The sequence below is a fragment of the Phaethon lepturus genome, unplaced genomic scaffold (assembly GCF_000687285.1).
Source record: "Phaethon lepturus isolate BGI_N335 unplaced genomic scaffold, ASM68728v1 scaffold7150, whole genome shotgun sequence".
NCBI classification, from domain to species: Eukaryota; Metazoa; Chordata; class Aves; order Phaethontiformes; family Phaethontidae; genus Phaethon; species Phaethon lepturus.
The window spans coordinates 13,853-38,165 of record NW_010513965.1 but is presented as its reverse complement, the minus strand read 5'-3'; the positions used below and the strand labels follow the sequence as shown (position 1 = coordinate 38,165).

At 37.7% G+C, this 24,313-nt stretch overlaps 1 protein-coding gene across 1 annotated transcript in view; it reads right to left on the bottom strand.

The window, feature by feature from the left end:
- The window catches only part of CORIN (corin, serine peptidase), a gene marked incomplete at its 5' end in the record, with an annotated part of 96,447 nt that extends 79,355 nt beyond the window's left edge, over positions 1-17,092 (bottom strand). Inside the window, one exon of the mRNA XM_010291485.1 lies at positions 16,882-17,092. Coding sequence (XP_010289787.1) covers positions 16,882-17,092 — 211 coding nt within the window. The remainder of the gene's footprint in view (positions 1-16,881) is intronic.
- Positions 17,093-24,313: the final 7,221 nt, after the last annotated feature.

Sequence of the window (24,313 nt, the reverse complement as noted above, 5' to 3'; positions counted from 1 at the left end):
TGCAGCCCATGGTGAAGACCATGGTGAGGCAGGCTGTCCCCCTGCAGCCCATGGAGCTCCATGGTGGAGCAGATCTCCACCTGCAGCCCGGGGAGGACCCCATGCCGAAGCAGGGGGATGCTGAAAGGAGGCTCTGACCCTGTGGGAAGCCTGCACTGGAGCAGGCTCCCGGCAGGACCTATGGCCCTGTGGAGAGAGGAGCCCAGGCTGGAGCAGGTTTGCTGGCAGGACTTGTGATCCCGTGGGGGACCCACACTGGAGCAGTTTGTTCCTGAAGGACTGCACCCCGTGAAAGGGACACAGGCTGGAGCAGCTCATGAAGAACTGCAGCCCTTGGGAAGGACTCACGTTGGAGAAATTCGTGGAGGACTGTCTCCTGTGGGAGGGACCCCACACTGGAGCCGAGAAAGCTCACGTTGGAGAAATTGTGGGAGGACTGTCTCCTGTGGGAGGAACCCCACACTGGAGCAGAGCAAGAGTGTGAGGAGTCTTCCCTCTGAGGAGGAAGGAGTGGTAGAAACACCTTGTGATGAACTGACCACAATCCCCATTCCCCATCTCCCTGTGCCTCTAGGGAGGGAGGAGGTAGAGAAAATTAGGAGTGAAGTTGAGCCCGGGAAGAAGGGAGGGGTAGGGGGAAGGTGTTTTAAGATTTAGTTTTTATTTTCTCGTTCTCCTACTCTGATTCGATTGGTAATAAATTAAATTAATTTCCCCAAGTCGAATCTGTTTTGTCCATAACAGTAACTGGTGAAGGATCTCTTCCTGCCCTTACCTCGACCCATGAGCTTTTTGTTATATTTTCTCTCCCCTGTCCAGTTGAGGAGGGGAGTGATAGAGCGGCTTTGCTGGGCACCCGGTGTCCAGCCAGAGTCAACCCACTACAGATATATACACAGCACAATAATAATTTAGAAAGTACTAGGCTTCTAAGAGACAACTGCATAGTGATTAAATAAGCCAAGCAGAATTTGCAGTCTCTAGAGAAGCTCTGACAAACCAGAAAACATAGGATTATCCAGCAATTATTGCAATATTTGGCCCAGTTTCAATGTTCAGTCATGTGTGCTCCATAAATTAAATATTTCTGGATAATGATCATGTTTACAGTGGACATATGGCTTAATCTACTGAAGGATGAAAAGATCATTAAAAATCTCCAACTTGATTAGTCTTATTTACAGCTACTTAGAGACCAATCATTTTTAAAATAAACTGGCAGGTCTATGGCAACCTTACCATAATTTATTTGGCACCAGCAGCAAGCACAGAAGCCAGTTATAACATATTAGGGTGAGATTGTGCTCTTCAGGATATTAATGGAAAAAACTCTCGCTGAAGATGGAGTTTGATGAAAGAACAGATATATGACTTATTTTTAACTCTGTGGTTGGTTTCCCCACACTTAAAAGTTATTCTTCAGTTATTTCAGCTGCATAGATTCTAAATCAACATAGATTCTATTCAACATTAGAATCGTATGGCACCAAAGGAAATAAAAATATTCTTTATAGTTTATTAAAAAGTATGTTAAGGGTAAAGAGAATAAATAAGGGTTTTTAATTTGCATAACATATCTTCAGATAAGCTATTTATCAAAAAGGTTTTATATTGAATATTCATTGAAGCAGATATATACAATACAGTATATGCTCTAAAACTGATTTTAACTGATATTAAGCTTCTAAAGAGGCTATACACTGCTGGACAGCAGATGATCTGACTTCCTCTTCATGCCAATCACCTAGAGTTCACTTAAATTGGAATTCAAATTGCCTGATTATAATCCTACATGGATTTAGTCCTTATCACTCACATAAAGACATTTTATATTTTTAATGAATTATTTTCAGAAATTACCTCTTCTGTAATACTGACTTCTATTCATTGCAATTACATTACTATGCACAGGGCTCATAAGTAGACTCTAAGTCACTTAAATGGTTGTTTTGAGTACTAGAAATTATCAAAAAAGTATGCTACAAGAAGCAGTAAGGAGAAGACCCTTTAGGCAACTATTTCACTTGCTGCAGAATTTAACAGATTTTTCTAAACAACAACTGTTCAAGGGTAGCCCAGGCCACTGAGGGCATGGCTTTTGACATGTCTTTTGTGGAAGCAGCAGCAGCATATGCAGCTCTTGTTCCCATACGTCTATATCTGTTTCTGTGCTGCTTTCAGTATTGCAATAACAGCTGTTTGTAGGCTGTATAGTAAGTCAGGTCAAGTAACTGATTCAGCTGAAAAGTAATGTGACCAAAAAAAAAGGTATTCTTTTTTCTCATCTGACAACTGAATTGTCCCCTCTAAAGGGATACAGGCAAGGCAGGAATAAGCTGTCAGGAAAGGGAAAGGTAGCAATTGCTAAAGCTGACAAAAGCATTAAATAAAATATACAACTAACCATCCTGCAGGGACTCTCCATGCAGCCTGGTAAATTATATAATATATCTAGTGCTCATTATTTTCTGTGGCATTCCTTTGTGTCTTCACGTTGGTATCTCCACTGGTAAAAGCACTGCCACAGCAATGCCCTATTGAGAAATTCGTTACTGCAATTTTACAGATTAAAACAATAGAAGGTAAATGACTTGCAAAAGGTTATAAATGAAGTTGGTACGCCAGAGCTGAAAATACAGCACGAAGCTCACTCTTAGAACACACAACTGTTGACTGCACCTGTTCTGGCTAAAGTTCACATTTGCAGTTCAGCAGACAACCTGGTTGAAGGCAGACTGATGAACATTGTCAGCTACTGCTCATCTTCATTACTGTTCTTTCCCTCACTCCATCGCTTCAGTTGTTCCAGGATAAGTGTTTCAGTGACCACACAGTAAGCCATGTTCAGGTATTGAGCCAAGTTAAAACTGTAGGGTATTTTGCTGGATTATTTTTTCAGTGAAATCTGTTTAAGGAAAAGTTTAAACTGGCATGGCTAGTGGAGGAAATACTAAATATACTACAGCCTTGCTATAGAGCACTGAGGGGTAATCCACTGTATCATTCACAGCACAGAGGCTAAGAACAATGATAGATCTAAGGTCTGAGGCAGAATAAAGGAACCAGTAATACAATTGTGAGAGACTGCTGGGATGGAGTGAGGCAGGGGGAAGGAAGGGTAAGGACAAACTGAAAAACCCAGGAAACATGCAAAAATTATAAGAATATTCTTTGTGTTTCTACAGTCCTGAAATCAAACAAGTTCAAGTGACAAACTGACACAGCAGCCATTGTTAGTTCTAATTGTCATTAATACTTTTGGGGATTTTTTTAACAATAAAGACTTCCAGAGAATATAAATGCCACAGAAGGAAGTTTCGACAGTAGAGAAAACACCCACACCCAGCATTACAGTTTTTTGAGAGTGATAGTTCTTGTGAAATCTTTCTCTGCACCTCCTCACAGTACCACAACATACAGAGCAGCATGTTCAGTCACTGAATAGAGCTATATGAGGCAAGCGCATAAAAATCTCAATATTACTTTCATGGACTTGTAAATAAATTGGCTGGTTAAGGTTTCAATTTCACATAATCAAGAAAATATGTATTTTTGTCTTTCATTTTTCAGCCTTCATCTTTATCTTGCAAGTTATTTGGAAAGATTGCATTTTCTTTTCTATTTTGACTCCAGAGATGGGTTTAAATCTGAAATTTGCTTCTTTACATAGTAATAAAATCTGAAGAAAAAAGAAAGATTATTTTAGATTTTGTGGTTATTTAACTTGACAAAATTATATTGAATCCATATAGAAACGTTTAGGGAAGGTGCCCCAACTCCTTGCAATGCTTTGTAGTACTGAATGCAGAGCTAGCTGCACACGTTTCTGACTTCCCCCCTTGTTTTTAGCTCAAATGCACATACTGTTTTCTTGAAGTGGGTTCCTGTGTATAAGTACAAAGATGCATAATTAACCTGTAAAAGGACTACATAGGACCCACAGTCTGAGAAACACTTAACATCTTAAAGGAGAAAAAAGGCCTCAGAGGTGATCCTGGCAAAAGGCATCAGCAGCTCAGCTCCCCCAAGGTGGGAGACTGAAGAATGGTTCCAGCTGTTTACATGAGATTAAGGGCTACTATTAAATGTCTGAATTGCTGGTAGACGCCCACTCATCTGTCCTGCAAGGACTGAGTATAAGGATTTACAGCTAGTGCAGAAAGACAATTCTCACTCATACGCTCATGAATATTTGATCTGCTGTTATGAGGTTGGAAATTACAGATGAGCCAGAAGAGAAATGTCTTTTCCAAAAGATTGAAAAAAGCCTGGTTTATAGAATGAGAATGAAAAAGATGGACATACTGAATGGATTGCCTGCAACATGGAAGGGCATGCAATCTGTTTATAGGCTATGAGAACACAAAAGTCTCAGAACCAAATAAGATGAAAAAATTGGACTGGAATCTGTTCTGTGGGCCCATACAGATGTCTTATATTTTTTTCTCTAAAAATTACAGGACAAATTGACCATTCCTTAATAGTTGCTATATCTGATGGCAACAGAAAAGAGACATCTAAAAAGTTACACTTGCAAAAGTCTTAGAACAAATCACTGATATCCAAGAGTACCATACTTAACAAATTGCTCAGAACTCTGAAGGCTGTTCAGACAGAGGAAGGAAACAAAAATTCTTGATTACAGTGAAAGTGGAATTGGAAACAAATCCAAAGATACCATTAGATTAAAAAGATTCCTCTTACGCACCCAGAAATGAATAAAGTCGGTAGAAACTGCTGTTGAATACTTCTACATCAGCTGCTGTTGAGTTTAACATCTCTTTCAGGCCTAGCAATGCTCTTCAGACAATGTGGCCAAACTCAGCTGATACCCATAAGGGTGGACACATACAGTCTCTACAATGCAGGTTAGAATTTTTAGTCAGTGTAATCATTTATTTTCTAGACAAAAACCAGATAAATTATTTTGACCAAAATAAGGAGTCATTTCTGTCTGGAATCAGCAACAAACAGAAATTCAGAAATCCACTCTAACCTTTCAGTCACTTTCTGGATATGACAGCACCATATGCATATGTCACAGCTGAGCTTATAATAACATAACAATCAAAAACGCCTAATGTATAGCCTGTACAGCAGAAGCACTTTCTCTGTTCTAACATACTTAGCAAAGTACTACATAAATTTTGCGATATAGCATTGAAATTATTACCACAAAAAAAGCTAGCAAAATGATTTAATGTGTTTTGTATGATGACCATCATCAGCTGAGAGGATCTGTCCTGTTGAAAGCAGCTAGCCCTTCCAGATTTCTCCTACTGATCCCATCACTTGATTCAAACATGACAGTGAAAATAGGAGAGATGTAGCAAATGAATACATTAGAGATATAGTTCAGCCAGGAATCAGTTTAAATAAGTATTATTAAGAATACTTCTACAATTATGAGCTATTTTTACAATCTTGTACCATCTGCCAAAACTTCTCTTAAATGAAGTAAAATTTCTGAAAATTCTTACCTGATATTTATCATGTAAATGCTGAACACGCTGTTGATTTAGTTTACTCTATAGAAATGTCTCTTGCAAAAAATAAGCTGAGACATTTGCTGAGATGTCTAATATGCCGGAGAATCCAGGTTACATGATGTTTTGATGTTGGCAAACTGAATTCACACTTGGCACAGACAAGCTGTCACAGTGAAATGGAAATCCTCTGAATCACACAAAGCTACTTCAACCACAGCAGCACTACAGAAATTCTGAACAACAGTGAGTAAATCATACGCTGCACAGCTGCTCTGACTATTTGTATGACCAGAATAATAAAAGCACCCAAAACAACATTGTGCCTAAAGGACAGCCTCCCATTTCCACAGATCACTGTGACAGGTACCCTTAATTTCAGGTAGCTTTCCAGAACTCATGCTTCCCTGTGCAATTCAGAGCACTGTCAAAAGGAAGACCTCAAGAATCAGCCTAAATTAAAACTTTTTGAGTGCATCTTGTCAGGAGTCCTAAAGAATCACAGACACACCTATCACTCATTTACACTCTAGGCTCCTCTCAAGTAGAAATTCATTGTAATCCATTGTCATGCTGCTTCCTCACATTAAAGTTGTTTCACAAACACTTCAAGCTGGCAGGAGCAGATGTCATTGAAAGAGAGAAACTGTCCTACCCCTCCTCAGCCTGGCTTCTGAACCTCTCCCCACTTCTCTTCCCTTCCTCTTTGTGCCAGGATGACACTTGATGCTGTTGCACAATGAATCAGATCAGTCACTCCCAATTTAATTCAAATCAGCTTCCTGATTCAATATGTCATGGAGCTGGAAAAACACTCCTGCCAGGAGTGGAAAGGGCACTGCTGAGCTGAGGAATAACAAGCAGGGAAATAGAATAAGACTGATTCTTTCAGCAGCCCTATCAAATTATATCAACTTAAAATCAACCATGAAACAGTGGTCTGGAATATGTTCTCCAGAGAGGCTGTGGAACTGAAAATGGCCCTGAGCAATCCCATCGATCTTTAAAGTTGGCGGCTCTGATCTGAGCAAGGAGGTGGACTAGAAGAGCTCCAGAGGTCCCTTCCCACCTGCATGACCCTGTGATTCTAATTTGCCTGTCCTGCTCACCCTGTGAGTGGTCAGCCTGGTGCTTACCACCATGGCCTCCAGCAGGGCAACAATAACTTCTCACAGGAAAGACAACCTTATGAAAGGTTAGTATGTCTCACCAACTGAATTCTCATTAGTTTTTAACTGCAGATGGTTTAAAAGTTATTTGTTAATAAGCTGGGCACTAGAAGTGGTTAAACAAAAGCTGAAAAGCATATGAATTTTTTGAGAATACTTTAACTACGGTTCAATCCAAAAGCCTTTTTTTTTATTAACTTTTGCATGAGCCAATGTACTCATATCTACTAGAGCAGTTTTGCTATACTAAGATAAAATATTCCCTCATCTATACATTTCTGGTTTTGAGTCCAGGTGCACAAGTCTGATAGGAAACTATCAGTGTTAATACTCCTGAAATGTTTGTGAAAATGTGAGGTTTTATTGAAAGTTCCCGTCCTACAATTATTGCAATTTATAAAATGAAATAAACCTCTTTTTGTAAAAACAAAGTGTGTTTTTCTATCAGATATATTAAATCACCAAACAAACATCAACAAAAAGCCATGTTCATTTTATGATTTGTTGCAAAAAATTATTTCAATTACTTAATATCAGTATTTATTTATAAGTAATAATATATTGCATGTGTAGGAGGATGACCTGTGATCCCTTGTTAACATACCAACTTAGAAACCAGAAACCACAGCTTATAATAGATAATACACACAACAAATCATTACAACAACAGGGCTGGAGGCAATCAATCAGTAAAATATGCATTCATAAAATAACCAGTCCTCCTGATTTTCTTTTCTGCCTCCTTCCTTTCTCTTAAATCCTCTGAGCAGCATTGTGAAATATGTTTTCAAAGGGACATTCCCATGCCCAGTTGTGCTCAAAAATGTTGCTCTGCTTGATAACCTTTTAACTTTGGTATATCCATAATTCCCCCCAACAAGCAGGCTTTGAAAGAAGATTCTTTTGTGATTTGGAGAAGTTTTCGTGGTCAGTACGTTAGATCAGCGGAGAGGGTGAAACACTGTGTGTGTTTGATGCTGCCTGCTCTGGCAAATGCTGGCTTCATACCCACTGGATCACAGACCAGGCCAATGTAGGATGCCATTACTTATCTCCATATTACTTTTGTAGCTTTTATTTTTTTAATTAATGTCTTAAGCAATCCCTTCCTTCTGTACATTAACTTCTTTACAAATTATATGTACCAGTAATTGTAAACAGCCTGCACTTGTAGGCAGGGGGAAAAGCATTCTCTCCAGCATGTAACTTCTCTGTGCTGCTCTCCCTATATTTTGTCCCCGGTCTGTCCTTCCCCTACACTGCATCTGCCATCTACTGGCACATTACTGTAAAAAAGTTTGGCATCAGAGACTTAATTTCAGGCCCTTTTATGTAAGGGCCTGTACCTAGCTCCCAGTGCCACCCCCAGCTATTGGGAGGGTCAGTGACATGGAGAGTCTTTCTTAGGCCCACCTAAGAGCCCACCTAAGTAGCTGAGCCATGACATTGCTGGAGACGCATTCAGAGACTCTGATTTTTCAGACACGTGTAAGCCAAAATTTGGGCATTAACTTCTGTAGGTATATCCATAGGTACATAAACTTTATAAACAGAAGTTCTCCTAAAGTAAATACATTTTATTTTCTACTTCTCTTATCTTCTTAGCTTCCAACAGCCATGATAAAGAGCTTACACTTACTGGAGCAACCTCCCTGCCAAATTTCAAATTCCATTGCTTGAATACTTGGAGATACTAGGAACTCAGTGATTACAAGGAACGATTTTTCATAAGCAACACATTTTTTCTTTCTGTTTTTGCCCAGGACAAATATTAGGCATAAAAAATTTTAAATGGTGCTTTTTGCTTCTTTTTTTTTACCCCAAAATTATACAGATCAGGAGAAAGGGTCCTCTAAGAAAACATTTTTCAAGAAAAAACGAAAAATAAAACAACTTTCAATACAGGCATTTTGGCCAATGCCACATCATTACCTATACTTTCCCTAGCACTCCTTGCAAAATCAAACTTTATATTTGTCACCTTTATGCTGTCTCAGCTTGGGACCAAGTGGTAATGGCTCTTAAGGTGATGAGTATGACGTTGATTTCAAGGTCTGAGTTCTGAGGGACAATGCAAAGTGTAATCTTCTCATCAGCACATTTTTTTCTGCCTTATAAGTAACAGTTAAAGAATACTAATAAAATAACTCATGAAATATGAATTTATTCATGAGTAATACAGGCTGTATTGAGAAGAAAGATATGTCTTCAGAAATGCTACTTCTTGAATGATGTTTCTTCAAAATTCTTCATTTTTTTCTTGCCAGATGGTCAGCGCCAATCTTTCTGAAATATGTGAGCATTCCTTTCTTTGAAGTCACATGTAAACCAGCTGTTTCTTAACTCAACATCTCACTTGTATCTCATGAAGAACATGTTCTAGTCATAGGACAGCAGAAATAAAATTTCATTTCTTGAACAATTATCTTTCCTCAGAGTAAGAGTTGGGGTTTGAGGATTTGTTTTCTTCTAATTCCTTTCTCCGTGCAAATATTCTGTCACTTTCTGAACCGGTATATTGTAGATTTTCTTTGTTCATATGTATCCATTTATTACTTATTCCATTTTCTGTTTGAACTATCTCTGACTTGATTCACTGTCCTTTTGTAAACAAAAGGAAACAAAAGGAAAATAATTCAGGTATGTTCATCACATTCACTGAAATATGGTTTCAATCATGACCTTGCATATGACATCTGTTATTGTATATGACTATTTCCAAAAGTACACAGGAACTGTTTAGTGCTATTTTACAGATACCTTAAGCGGACATGTCTGCTACTTTGAATCTCTACCCTGTGCATTACACCCGCCAACACTTTCACTTTCATGTTGCTGTAAATCAGTTCTATTTCACCTTATATTAGTGCATTATCAGTTTGAGGGCAGACTGAAGATGAAACTGAGTATTTACATTGTGTTAGGAAACACTTTTACCTAAATGTTTCTCATGGCATGTTAACTATCTGCCATTAGCAACTCTATCCTCAGCATTTTATTTCTGAAAAAATTAGACCATGCAATTACTGTTATTATAACAATTTGTGAAATTACAGCTATTGGAAGGCATATTGACTGGTACAATGAATGAAAAAAAGTATTCATTTTTTCTGCTGGTCTGGGCTTTCCCAAGTAACACACACCCTGTGTGTTCCTCAGTTTTTCTGCTCAATAGTAACAATTATATCAATCTCCTTTGTGGAATGCTTTAAATCAACAATGAAAGACACAAAAATTAATAACAGTGGCAGATAGAGCACACTATTTGTGTGGGCAAGCATTCACAACTTTATCACACTCTCTTCATCTCTAATTTTTGTGTTCACTTTTGACAGGATTTGACTATACATGTTTTTCATTAGCTGGATCACTGAGCTTGTGTGGTTCAAGTCACAATTGTGCTTACATGAACCACAACTAGATTTAAAACCTGAAGGCTGGATTATGACTTGGTTATATTCAAAGACAGATTTTACAACAGTTTGTTTTCTTGTGCTTAAGTCTGTTGGATTCCCAAGGGCTCAAAGCCAAGTCATGGCAACATTTAAAACAAAACACATGTGATTTCAAACATTCTAGATATAAAGCACTTCATCCACTGAACATCACCTCTGTTTTATTCATGATTAAATAGTTGAAGTTTATAATCTTCTGTTTCAAGGTTGATGAATAGAATAGATGATCTCCTTGAGAGACAACCATTGCCAAAACTCCAGCTGGAATAGCCTCTTTGAGTCATGTTAACTTGCTTGGTCTAAAGAGGCACCATCAAAAAGAAAGTATATTAAAAGGATGAAGCTACTCCCACAGGGTGCAAAAAGCCAGGATGCAAACTCAGGAAACAACTAGTAGCCACTTTAGAAGCATCTGAAAGCAGCCTCTACCCCATGTGCTTGAGTCATGGCAAGAAATACATTGGATGGAGTCATGGGAACATGAAAAGACAAGGCAGTGAGGCACAGGAGAAATTCATCCCACCTTCTTCCTCAGAGGACTGGTAAGTGACTGTCACCAATGCTGTAGCCTAATTTTTTAAATCAGGTATCACCAACTCTAATGAAACCATCGCAGATAGGATTATGATAGGAGATTCTAAATGTCCTTCCAGGAGTGTTTCTCAATACAGCTACTTCAAAAATTACTCTGAAACTGTAACTTCACAAGTGTGTAAACTTTAAACATTTCTTAAAAGCTACAGAATGGCAAAGTTGTCTATGCAACTCTAATTTGACATCTCCATGCAGATGCATTATAAAAAGATAGTGTGGCAGCCATAGTCAACTCATAGTCACAAACTACCTATCAGACTGCTGACACAGAGTTCCTAGCAGTTGCTATTTTGTCTTGGCATATTTACCTGCTTTTGTTACCAAAATTAGGTAGATCAAAACAAGACTGAAACATGCCAGTGGAGGATTGCCTATCCAAAATCATACATATTCATACACAAATAAACCCATTATGGGCTTTGCATAATAGATATTGACTTAAATGTATACTGATAGGTGCCTGTTCAAAGTTTTAAAATAAAAATTCTTGTTAGCTATGTAAACAAGATCTATGTGACTCAGCTAACTTTTTCTCTAAACACTTCAAAAGCTTCAATTAACTCTAAAAAATAGTCTTTAGATAATGTCTTGTTATTTTTAAAAGCCTAACTGTGCACTGTGATAAAAGCAAATCAAATAAAAATCAACTTCACTGTAAGCAGGAGAAACAAAGAACATGGATAAGCTTAGAGTGCAGTTCACAAGAGCAGGAAAAGGGAAATAACATCACTGATCTCATTCATGGGTTATACAAAACATGACAGCCAGAGGTCCCTTACTCTATGAAGTTTGATTCTTTTCCGTATCCTAAGAGGACTTGAAAGAAATTTTCTTCCTCTCCTTCCTTGTACCTCACCCCGAATTTGTTTTAAACTGTTGTCGCCTTACAATAAGAGACACTACACATATTTCTGGATTTGTTTTTTGGACCCAATATTTCATCCTAGTTTATGTCCATAATGAAAATGAGACATTTTATTTCTTCCTTTTTATAAATTACAGAAAATAGATGAAGATTATGAACAAGAAAAAGAAAAAATTTAATTTGTCACTATAAGTCATAACAGAGCAGTTCTTCAAAGGATATTTGACTGTATACAAACTAGTCACAGCTTCTTAGATTTTTTTTCCTATTAACCTGATTTTCACTAGTTAATTTTCCCCACCCCTAACATATCAGGTAGCCTTATTCTGTCTTCTTTGGCTTTTTACAAGTCTTTATCTGGCTACTGTTGTTTGTAGCATAGATATTACAGCACAACTAAAATATTTGTTACATATAGACATTAACATGACAAACGCCTTTGTAAGGAAGAACCTGAAAATTAAAGAAAGGATTTTCCCTTCATTATATTATTTTCTCCTTTAGAAGGAAGATGAGAGAGGAAAAAAAAAAGCAAAAATTGAAATTATGGCAGAGAGTTTTGTCTTACATTTAGTAGGTATTAGATGACAACTAAAGTGTATAAACGATAATGAGTGAAATGAATTTGCAGATGTTGATCACGAGGAAAAATGATGTTGTACCTAAAGACACAGGATATAAGTGTTACAGGTTCAGTTCTCCGCTCTGCTGTAAATTTCTTACTCAGTCTTGGCTTCCCCAGCTATTAATGTGACAGTATTTCTTTCTCTTCCTATCGATTACTTGTTTTGTCCAGCTGGGCTATAAACTTTCAGAGGCAGGAGGCTGCCCCTCAGTGCTTGTTTGTACAGCATCCAGCATAAAAAGCTATGATCTCAGACAGACTCTTTGAGACCTAACTGAAGACAAACCACTTCACAACTTTATTTTCAAAGATGTCCGACATGAAAAAAACATAGTGAGTAAACAGATACAGAGATGCAAGATGCATTAGAATTTTACCTTGAGAGCATATTATACTTTTTAGTTTGCATTGTCCTAATACTATTTTCTAGGCAGAGCTTAAATTAATTTTGACCTCCAAAGATTTGAGACTCTGGGGTTCTATCAATGGAAGGCATTTCCTCAGCTTTCTGGAATACACTTCTACACAAAGGATTAGCGGAAGTACTCAAGCTGTTATTTCCTGCTTTAGAAGACAGTATGACAGCAAAGAGGTATTATGAGACTCCATAACCTTCAAATTCATTCCCAGCATAAAAAGTCTGAAATAAGATCTTTCAGGATCTTACATAGCTTGCCTATTTTACCAAGTCTTTTGGTAAAGTGCACAAAATATTAGAAAGCATCATTCAATGAGTCTTTCTGCATTATGCAGTTATACATTGACCCACTATGAATTTCTCTATTGATTTTGAATCTTTACATTTTACATTAATCTTGGCTTTAAAATACACCCTTTTTTTCTTTCAAAAATCTAAAAACACTGCACACTACCTTCAGATTTTTTTTGGTGTTCTTGAATGCAATAGCTGAAGTCTGTAGGACTTGCAGAATCCAATGTGAGTGAGCTGCTGTAAACAAACATCCACTACTTTGCAGACCTTTGATCCACTCTTAGTGTCTCCCAGCAATAAAGTAGAATTCACTAGCTTAAACCATTAATCATGACCAACAGCTCTGAGGACAGATCTTTCTTACAACAAATAAAATACCAGTGTTGCATTGGTGGTAATAGGTTGCAGACTAATGCTACCCAAAAGGACAAACTAACTACCTTGAATGTTTTAGAAGTCATTAGCTAAGCACATTAACTAGTTTAAGGTATTCTTGCATCATTGGTGTTCTTTTTCAGGATTGAGTCATGTTCTCTTAGCAGTGTTGCTGGACTGTTAAGTCAGGTGTGTTAAGCCTGGTTTTGAAGTCATATTGAAAAGATCTCATCCATTCACCCAAGGAGGAAGTTGTTTCATAACGCCTTTAAATAAACAGTCTCTTACTATCCAAATTATGAGCAAGTAATAAGCAAGCAAAAGGTCTTATTGCACTTCAGCTGTCCATGTTCCATTCTCACACAGGTTTTAGTTGTACTTTCAGCCTTACCTTTACTGGAAAACAGTATTTTAAAGGTGCTGTTATCTATTTTCTTAAAAGAGCAGAGCTTGCTGTATATCCAGTTGCTGGAATTAAATATAGCTTTTAAAATTAATATATTTTTACTGCCACATATGATTTTCATTGCAGTAAGATACAGAAGAACAATTTTTAAGAGCACTGGTATTGTGGTAGTATTCAGAAATCCCAGTACCTAACTGCACTGTGGGTTACACAAATGCTGAATATGCTCTCTGCCTAGGAACTCAATCTCCTTCAAGTGGTAATGAATACAATATTTATAAACACATGAAAGATAAATGTGAAACAGACATGTTTAAATATCAGAGCAAAGCTATGTAATGACAGCACACTGGATGCCAAAGATTAGTGTTTGTAACTTTCCCTTCTTGTTGCTTCTTGTAACGCATTATAATTATTGCTTCCATGGCTGCAGCTGCCAACACAGCCTCTCAGCCTCTCTCAACAATACCTAAGAATAGACATCTGAGCATCAGATGAGTTTAATTTCTTCTCTGCTGTGTAAGCAGCATTTGTCAAATTATGCTTTACATAAATCTGAAGCAATTGCTCTATAAAACAAAGAATATCAATAGATGAAAAATTATGATCAGCGATGCACTGACAATTAGAATGAAACAGCTGTAATTGACTGGAGGAACTAGTGACAATGGCAGTAACAACTGTTCTCCATACTAGTGATACTGTATGTTAAAAACAACCATAGTCCCAAAAAAAGGCTACAGCATATGGACATACCCCATTCATTACCATCAGAGTCTTTTGACAGTGGCTCTTCTGCTTCTTCAGTAATTTTCTACTTCCCTGATTCCCCTATCAACAGACCTCAAACAGGTCCGTCTCTTCCATTTTTGTGTCTGAACTCAACACATACAAAGTAACTTCCACCTATCGTACCAAGAGCTTTTCACACCAACAAAGACCTTTCTCCAGATCTCATTAAAAGGAGTTATTTGGCAGGGGGCAGAGGGGAACAGAAGGTGTTAAATAATTACTTTGTGCAGATATGATGCTTCTTAAAATCATTACTCTTGGCTTTGAAATACATCTGTTTGCCTGCAATAATTGGGTGTTACAAGAAAAACAGTGATCACAAAAATCACTCAGTTGCCTACAGAAATTTAAAGAAGAAAGCAGAAGTTAAACTAGCAAAACTCAGGTTTAGCAAACTATATTTAACAACCCAGCACTTTGTCAGTCCACCCTTATGGTCCTTACTGTGGTTGCCACTCAGCCTACATTTTCAGTGTCACCCTCGACACACCCCAGAGACATATGATTACTTAAAGTGAGGTCACATTCTAACGTAATCCTGCATAATTTACAGTCTCAAATTGGACTTTCTTCCCAATCAGCCTGCAGGGGCCAGGACAGTTTCCACAGAAAAGATTTTAAAATAAGAATAGAGGGAGGCATTGTGATCTCCAGAACATAAACCAGGACATGGAAACCCAGTTCCAGCTTTGACATTAAAAATTAATGGAAGAAGGTTGCTGCTGGAGGTGGGGGGGAACAAAACAAAACAAAACCACACACAGAGAAAAATCCTGGGTCTTGAATCTCAAAGTATTTTCATCGCCACACAAAACCAGAGCAAAAACCTGTATGTTCCTAACATTAGTTTAACTTCTATTCTTTTTAAATTAGCAAGGAAGCCATCATACTGTAAGCCCTGCAACAAAGATGTCTTCAGGAAAAAAACAGAAAAGGTAAAATTCTTATCCTTTCACAACTATTTGCTTGATCTATGAGCTTTGAGCTTTGCACTTTTGACATGCACCATTCATTCTCAAAAGCTTTGTGAAAGTCAGATTCCAAACAAAGCAGAATAACTGAAGCAACACTTATTGTTGAACTTTTAAATGCATCAATTTGTTACTTGAACCCACTTTTCTTATTTTCTTCTATGATTTCTAGAGACAGCAGGTAACTTAAGGCTGTATGTTACCAGATTGTTTAACTGGAACAACTGTAATACTGAATTGGGGGGGGCCTATAATTAATCATGCACTGAATTAAACAGGGTTAATTGAAAATAGTTTTCAGTAGTCTAACAAAGATACACACACAGGTGTATTTGGATTAAACAGCTCAGGAAGTCTAATGGTCAGTCTCGTTCCACCGTTACCCGTGCTGCCTTACCTCCACCCTAATCCTATCTACATAATCATCTGTACACTTTTTTCCTGGGTTAATTTTCTGTCAGTTTTTTAATTGGCCAATCCAGGAAGCTCTTTGGTGCAATGGAAATGGTAGGCGTATATTGCCTGAAGTGAGACTGTACCTTTCGTTGGCAGCTATGTTTTAGTCTAGCTTACCTCATCTCATAGAGCTTTTTTCATAAGCATCCTCTCCCTTCTAAACTGCATAGCTTTCGGCTTCTTGGTTCTTGTTATGTTAATTGAATCACTTATTCAATTGCCATATTCTCTTGCACTGAATTTCACAGTGGAGAAATTGGAAATAAGGAGAAATGAAAATAAAAAATCTACCCCCTCTCTTTCCCCCTCCAGAAACATCAAAGATAGTGTACATATTTTTAAAAAATTCCTTTTCTCCTTTTTGTGCTGTATTTGATTTTAGCACTGTTAATCTCACTGATCCTTTTTCAAATCAAACTCAATGAAAAAAGTGAATGTACATGATACTAATGCTGTGTAATTCTGTAAATGCAGAAAACAATACATCCTTCTTAAGCTTCCAAAACAGTTCATGTCACTGAAAACATCCTACTAACCTAATATCAAAAAAATATATTTAAAATCCTAACTCTTCTGAAGGAAAAGACTAAAAAATTTTAATTTAATTTAACTATCAACCACCACACTTTATGCCAATACTATAAATATCGAATGCATTTATGTTGTTACAAAGCATTCCATTTTGTCTCACTCAGATTAGAGAAATGAGGTACAAGAATTTTGGTTGGACAACCTTTTTTAAGAAAATAAGCCTGACTTCCCTAACATCACAGTTTTATTCCATACAATGGCGATATTTTTTCTAAGAGAACTCTATTGTAGTTGGCTTATCATGGCAGAAATGTTTTGAACAGTTTTGACAGACAGGAGTTTTGCAATGAGGTCATAGGCTTAGTTTGGATCTTCCCTTGTCTGATTAGAGAGTATTTTACCACGATTGGCTCTAGTCACTGACTGATTTTCATTCCCAAATACCTGTCATCACCGTCACTGATGCATTCAGGAAGAGCAAGACTACAGCCAAACAGCATGATGTGTTGATAGCAGCTGAGACGATTGAGATAACTGAAGAACTTCAGGAACTTTTCCATTTCAATACTTTTGACAATGGAAAGAACTGAAGTTATAGTGGTGTAGTTATATGGCAGCATTTGGCACTGGCTGTTGGTGATATTTATGCAGGCACCTGTGAAATCAAAACAATATATTTAGAACAAAAGTATCACCATTTAATAGTTGGTTCAAAGCATATATTGAATTGACTAGTCAGTACATATAATATATAAGCAATGCCTGTACCTCACAGATAAGATGACATTCCATAATGCTATCATAACACTGTCAAAAAGTAAGCACCTAAGAAAATAAGGAATCTGGAGAAGCTTGGTATCTTAGTTTGGAAAATCAAATAAACTCATAGATATTTTCACAATCCTCTGACTCTCTACAAAACTGAATTAGAAATAACACAAAACATGTTTCTTTCTGACACATGTTGAATGAACACACCATAAGAATAGCCTGGGTACAGCCAACTGGCTGAAACTAAGAATGGAAGTCATACAAAAAAATTAAGGTTAATTGGGTTCTGAAGCTGCTCTGGCTTTGGTGTTTCCATAAAGTTTCTCTTTTTTCTACTCTAGTAGAAAAAAAGAGTTTTTCTTCTCTATCCTACCAACATAGAATTATCTGGTTTTACAGGTTGTACACCTACCCTTTCCTAAACTGGTGTTCCACTCTTGACCAACCAGAGCACCTTTTCCCTGTTAATGCCCTGTCACGTGCAGTAGGGTCTCTCAGCTATGCATGATCAGCAGGTTAACTTACTACATTAAGTTCTTCAGAGTGAGTTTCACAAGCTGCACACAAAATTCAAAAATTTCATCAAGAACAAACTATTAAAATCTAGTTTTTATGACAGCTCCCTACTTTGATGTAGGCCTTTCTAGGCCATCTAGCCAGGCTCTGGCAGCATTTTTTTCCACACTCAGAGCATATCCACATTGTTCAATAAGCAGGGACCTCAGACCATTCTCAGGACGAGACTGCCACTGATCATGCTATAAACACATCAAACTCATGCTAAACAACCATCCCAACTCTAGCCTTCTGAAGGGGGAAAACTCTTGAGCATATTCAAGCCTCAGCAATCCTGTTCTCATTATCTGAGCAAACTGGACATAGGTAGCACCAAATGGAGTAGATCCTTTCCATCATCAGACATTTTGGGAATGGCTTATTCCAAGAACTGTGTGGATCATTTACACCCAACCTCCTGACTTGATATAAGCTGGGGATGTAAAGCACACAGGTTGCAGCTCTAAGGGCTCAGCAACTCTGTATCTTCCTCACCTTTCAGTCTAGACACAGTCTTCACTGTCTAAATGCACTTAATGGCAAATTCTGGTATCTATGGACTAATACAACCTCACATAAGAGTAAGGAAAACAAAGCATAATGAAGAAAAATGTCATTTGAGCTTTTTCAAATTGCAATGTCTTTGAAGGGATGAACAAAAACTGCAGGTTTCAAATTTTACCTAGATTTCGTAAAATACAATCATTTTTTCAGTGCCTGATGAGTATACTCAGTTTCCTCTTTGTCTTCTCCCTCCCCAGAAATCTCAAGAAAACGAGATTTTTCTTTTGTGGGACAAGGAATTGAATCTTGTCCCACTGAAATAACAGCAAGTCTCTCTCCCATTCTAATCAAGCTAAAACTATGTCCACAAGTCCCTGTGTTGAATCCCCACCTCCTCAGTACTGCCAACATGAAATCTTAGCACCAGTGTACGCCCATTTCCTGTTACAATCTCTTCTCACTCCCACAGTACAGTGACTAATGGATCTGTTCATCCAGGAATCACATTTTTCCATATAATTCAGGACAGATTCTCTATTAAGAATTCAAAGTAAATGCTGGGAGATCAGCAAAAAAGTGGTGAGCCTCCAAATTAAGGGAATTTTCAAAGCTGCAGAGTCCAGTTTTCAAAAGTGACTGTCTGAGTTAGTACCACACGCCAATGATTTTCAGTGCAATTTCTGCTCTGAAGTTCGACAGGCATTTTTGAAAAATACCACCAGGATGATCATCAGATCTGCCTGTTAGGCTGTGAGACCAAAATCTGGTGATACTAAAATAGCTTTCCAGGGGAAAGGGGGAAAAACGGTGGAGGGCAGGAAAGGAAATTCACATCAGAATCACAAAGTTTTCTTTCAAAAGATGCCATCTCATTAATTACTACTCACTCTGTGACTTTTTCATAGTGTCTTGACCTACTATAAAAATGTAAAATCTCCCTCCATTTTTTGCATTATATAAATATATATATTTATTATACTTTTAGAGACTCACTGCCATTTATTTGGACTACAAAAAAAAATTTTATAACATTTTTACTGCTTGGGAAGCTTAACAAGAAAACACAAAAGTTCTGATTTAAAGATTAAAAATATTGAAGCTTTTACAGCAGAAATTCTTTAAACTGCTAACCTCCCCACAGTTATCTCTTGCCTACATTATTTTTCTGGTGCTGGGACTACATTTTCAGTAACTATTGTGATAAGAGGATAACATACCCTCACAAAATTCTGAGTCTTCCCCACTCACAAAAATTCCATACTAAAGTTATTATAATAAATCAAATTATCCTAAAGTGGGGGGAGAGTGGGTACACAGGGCTTACACAAGTGGAATTTCAACAAAATCATTCACAAAATCATGTCTCTCCTGAGGCACAACTGCAAAATAGTCCCTGCCGTGACATGTGTCAAGAAGCAGTGACATTTTGGCTGAGATCATGTGCATGGGCTGCTTTAGACCTTTCAAAATTAACACAATCCTGACAGAGAAGGGCTACAGTTCCTTGTAGCTATTTGATCTTTTAGGAGTACTCAGTGGCTGGACAGCACTGAATTCCACATTTATGGCCAAGAAGATGGAATTTTATAGCAATTATACAAGAATTTTTAAAATAGAGAGAGATGGATTCTGTCCTTGCAACAGAATCATGATCCATCTTTAGTTCTGTGAATCTTGCATTCCTGTAAAAGGACATCAGTTCAGTATTAATTCCAAGCACACCCATATCCTTGAACACTCCTCTGGAAAGCAGGTGCCTGGGTTAGAATCTCATCTTCTTAACACGGGTCCTCAATCCACCTCTTCTATTTTTGTTCCATTATTCACCCAGCAAGTAAATTACAGTGTGCAACAGGTGAGTCTCCCATGCCTTCTACACCTCTGACTCAAAAAGCATAATTTCAGGGTAATAGCATTTATTGTATCACAGTGTTATATACATCCTGGACTCTCACCGCAGTACTAACAAGTGCTACAGTCTCAAAAACCTTCTCTGGTAAGTCAAGGAAAGCTACCTTGTGTTCGCACACATTTAGTTCTACAGAGGAGCTCAGGAATAGCACCCCACTAGCTCATGTACACCACACAGAGCTGCAGAGCAAAGATGCATCAGCCCTCTCCAAGCTAGCCCACAGACCTCTAACCCAACAGCCTGCAGACACCCCCTTACTGCTTTGAAAGGGACCTCTCAAGTTCCACACAACTGCCTAAGCTGCTCATACTTTGAGAAACACATTCTTTCAGAGCAAAGTTGTTTCACTTAAACTGAGACCAGAAGAAAACTCAAAGATTCTCTGTTCTGATCATTTGCACAAAAGAAGTTCCTCCATTAATTCTTGCATCAAGCCGAATAGCTTGTGATAGACAGAACACATCTTTCACACTGGCAAGTCTGCTCAGTGCCAAGTTGCTCTGTACATAGACAAACAGTGATACAGACAGAACGCTCTACAGAGCAAGGAATAATTTAGTTTAAAGGTCATTAAAAGTAGGAGATAAGCTATTTAAAATAGAACCAAAAGGGACTGCTTATTTAATGAGTAGGTATTTAAATAAAAAGATTAAAGAGATAAGGTAAAAATACATTTTAGTAAGAATAACAGTATCTTTTTTCCAAATTAATAGAAAATCTGAATAATTACACTGACAATCAGCCACAGATATAAGAACAGAATGCACTAAACCTCGGAATGCATAACTATTCTACCAAATTGCTAAATTCTGCTCCATATGCACAGGCTAAGTGTGTTTTATAAACCAGATGGCCCTGCCGTGCCAGAATGCTAACCTGACTGACGGTGTAAAACACTAGTACTAAATAGGTTACAAACCAAGTAGGAAACAGGCCAGAAAAGAAGATATTCATGTATTCATGTGTCTGAATACACATAGAAAAGCCTCAACCTATTTACTTCTTTTCTTCAGTAGAGTGTCATTTATTATGGGGAGTAAAAGGCACACAAACAAGTTTTAGCAGTACCTAGAGAGGGGGAAAAGAGCAGTGAATGGGAGTAACAACTTGAGAAAAAGCTGCTAATCAGAACAGCAGGGTTCTTAATTACATGGGTCATTTCTGACATTCACCTAAATTAAGAGTTTTCTGTTTATCACCAGCTATTGCCAGATGGACTGAACTGGTAAAAAAGGGCTTCCTTCTACTCCAACAATTGCAACATAAGTCTACAGTTTCATATTCAGTGCTGCTGAAATGAATTTAAACACCACATTTTCCCTTTCCCTCTCTCCTCTTCAGGTTGTTCTCAGATTGCACTACCTACAGACTGCATCAGCACAAAGTGAGCTGGACTGGAGGATGGTGAAGACTGAAAATAATCACCTACATTCTTTCCCGAAAGGCAATGTTTCGGGCAGCCCCAAAGAAATGCAACTGGAACTGTAGCTTAATCACTTTGGTTTTAAAACTCTCAGCCATCCCTGTAATGGTAAGGTTATGATTCCTCACCCAACAGTGATTGTCACTTCTGGATGTTTTTGAGGTCATGCAATGAACTAGCTCTGGACACTAGCCTGCCTGAAAAAAAAACAGCCTTTCCTCTCCTCCTGACGCACTTTTTCATGTTTTGGTGGGCTCAGGGTGGAGGAGAGATAAAGGGAAAAAAATACCTATTGCACTTGGATCAGAACATTGGGTTGAATAGCTTTTTAGCAGCAAAAACATTTGTTCTAGGACAAGAGAAGGGACCGTGTAGTGGCAGGAGCCAGTGAGTAAGATCAGGGCCTGCTTGCTGCAGCTGAAGCAGTGCTTTTGCAGAATGTGTCATCACTGCCAAGCACCATAAAGCAGTTATAGTTAGGGTTTGGAACAGTTTGAAAGGGTTAGGAATATTTGAATTGCACCATCAGAGTCAATTCCCGTTTGATGAGAAATGAAAGAATATCTTTACTCTAAAAATGGATTAATAAATTTGGTGCAACTCTGCATTCAGAATGCATCCATTTTCTAACTTGCACTATAAAAACAGATCTGGGATCTTTCCTCCTGCCATCAGCCATTTTAAACGTAATGCAGTTAAATGATGCCTTCAGCTAAAGCTAATGTGAACTGGCCTAGATCCTAGCTACGGTATGTTTTTGCTAGAGTTGTTGTAGCAGATCTGCAAAACAAGCCTCTGTCTCAGGTATGCACAGCAAAACATGGTATATGAGAGTGCTTGAGGATGAAATTATGCAGCCTGGTTTTCATATCCCAGGTCAAGTTTGCTGATATTTCAATTAGAAAATAATCTTTTTAATCAGAGCAACTTTTACAGTTTAAGTAAAAGCAACTTTTACATCTTTAAGTAGCTTATGGAAAATGAAACAGTGTTTAATTTGCAGCAGTGATCAGCACCCACTTCATTACAGAACTTTGCTTAGGGCACTCTCAGTACTAAGTTGCACACTTGCAGTCCATAAATTCACTGGTAAAGCCTCGGTAAACTCAATGAAAAATGGCAACATTCACCTCGCTATTTCATAGAAAAAGCTCTACCAACGTGGAATGAAATCTCATCTTTAATTCTAAAATGTCTTGAAAATTTCTAGGAATCCTATTAAAAAGAGCAAAACCAAACTAAACTCATCCATTCTAACTTAGAAACTTCTCTAACTTGCCTACAGCAGCAATTTGCAGACTTGTGATATGGGAATGATCTTAAGCAAACCAATTTTTTTCCAATCCCAAATAGCCATGTTCTCCTGACCTTAAAAGGATCTTGTGACTCTGCTTGATTTCACAATCTCATATGAGAGACTTATGAAACTATAGAATGCCTTTTTTACCTCCTCTGTCCTGTTCCTATTGAATATCCGTATTGTCATGGACTTTTGCTCCAGATCAAAGGATCATGGCATTGCACCTAGCATCTGGTCTTTTCAGCAAAACTTCTTTCCAAAACTCATTACTGTCTTAAAAAATTTTAATACCTCTTTTAATTTACTATGACATCTTGGTACATTTTTCATTTCAATTAAAACAGAAGAAGGACAGCTTTTCTTGGCCTCCCTCCAGCTATGAATTTCTCATGTACAGTCCACTTGGGACTGAACATCTGATATTGCATTTCAGATGTTTTCTCCATAACTCAGTGCCCCAGTAAATGATTTTCTTCTGACACATTTCAATAGATGCCAGGAACTAGGATCTACCCTTTGGAATCCACCCAGCAGGGAAATCTACAAACTGTTTTCTCCTTATTTCAAGTATCAGGTGTTAAAATCAACTATTTCACAACAAACTCATAGTCTCTGCAATGTTTTCACATGAATGCTTGTTTGAAAACTTTATTTCCACAACTCAGGGCAGCCTCCATTTCCCGACACAAGGGACAGCTTCACTGCTGAGTGTGTACATCAGGTGACTGTTCCCTTTTAAACACATTCTCAGACCTTTCCTTGCATTTTTTCTGCACTGCTAGAAAAGTTGCATATTTGTTCTCTTCCAGGACACATTATACCCTAACAGAAAACACCAACCAATCCTTACAGAACAGTACGCAGTCATATTACACTGTTGAAGAAAATAAAAAGGATACATACACATTCTGGAGGAAAAACGCCAACATTTCTACAACTAGAAAGAGCACTAGTTGGGTGCTCTTTTAACCCCTTGGAAAAGAACAGTTAAATGCAAGATAACATATCTTGTGAAATTTAAGAAACTAATCATATGATAAAAGATTAATAAAATCGACGTAGTAGCAGTGTTGTACTCATAAGCTTTAACACTACAAGAAAAGTAAGGTCTGAAGGAAAAGATGTTTTTAATTACAATACCTGATACAGAGAGCATAAAGTATTATTAGCATTTCTGTCAAAGGAAAATTCAGACAATAGATTATAGTGGTTTATGAGTGTCTTCTGGTCTTGACGGTTCCACCAATGACTAAAACATATCACACCACCCTCCAGCCAAAAGCTTTCACTGTATAAACTACTGTTTTGTCTCTCATGGATATAACTTATTGCTCATAATTAAAATAAACTTTAGATATAATTTATCTCACTTTATTTCCCTAGGTTTTTCTTCCTCTTACATGATTTAGTG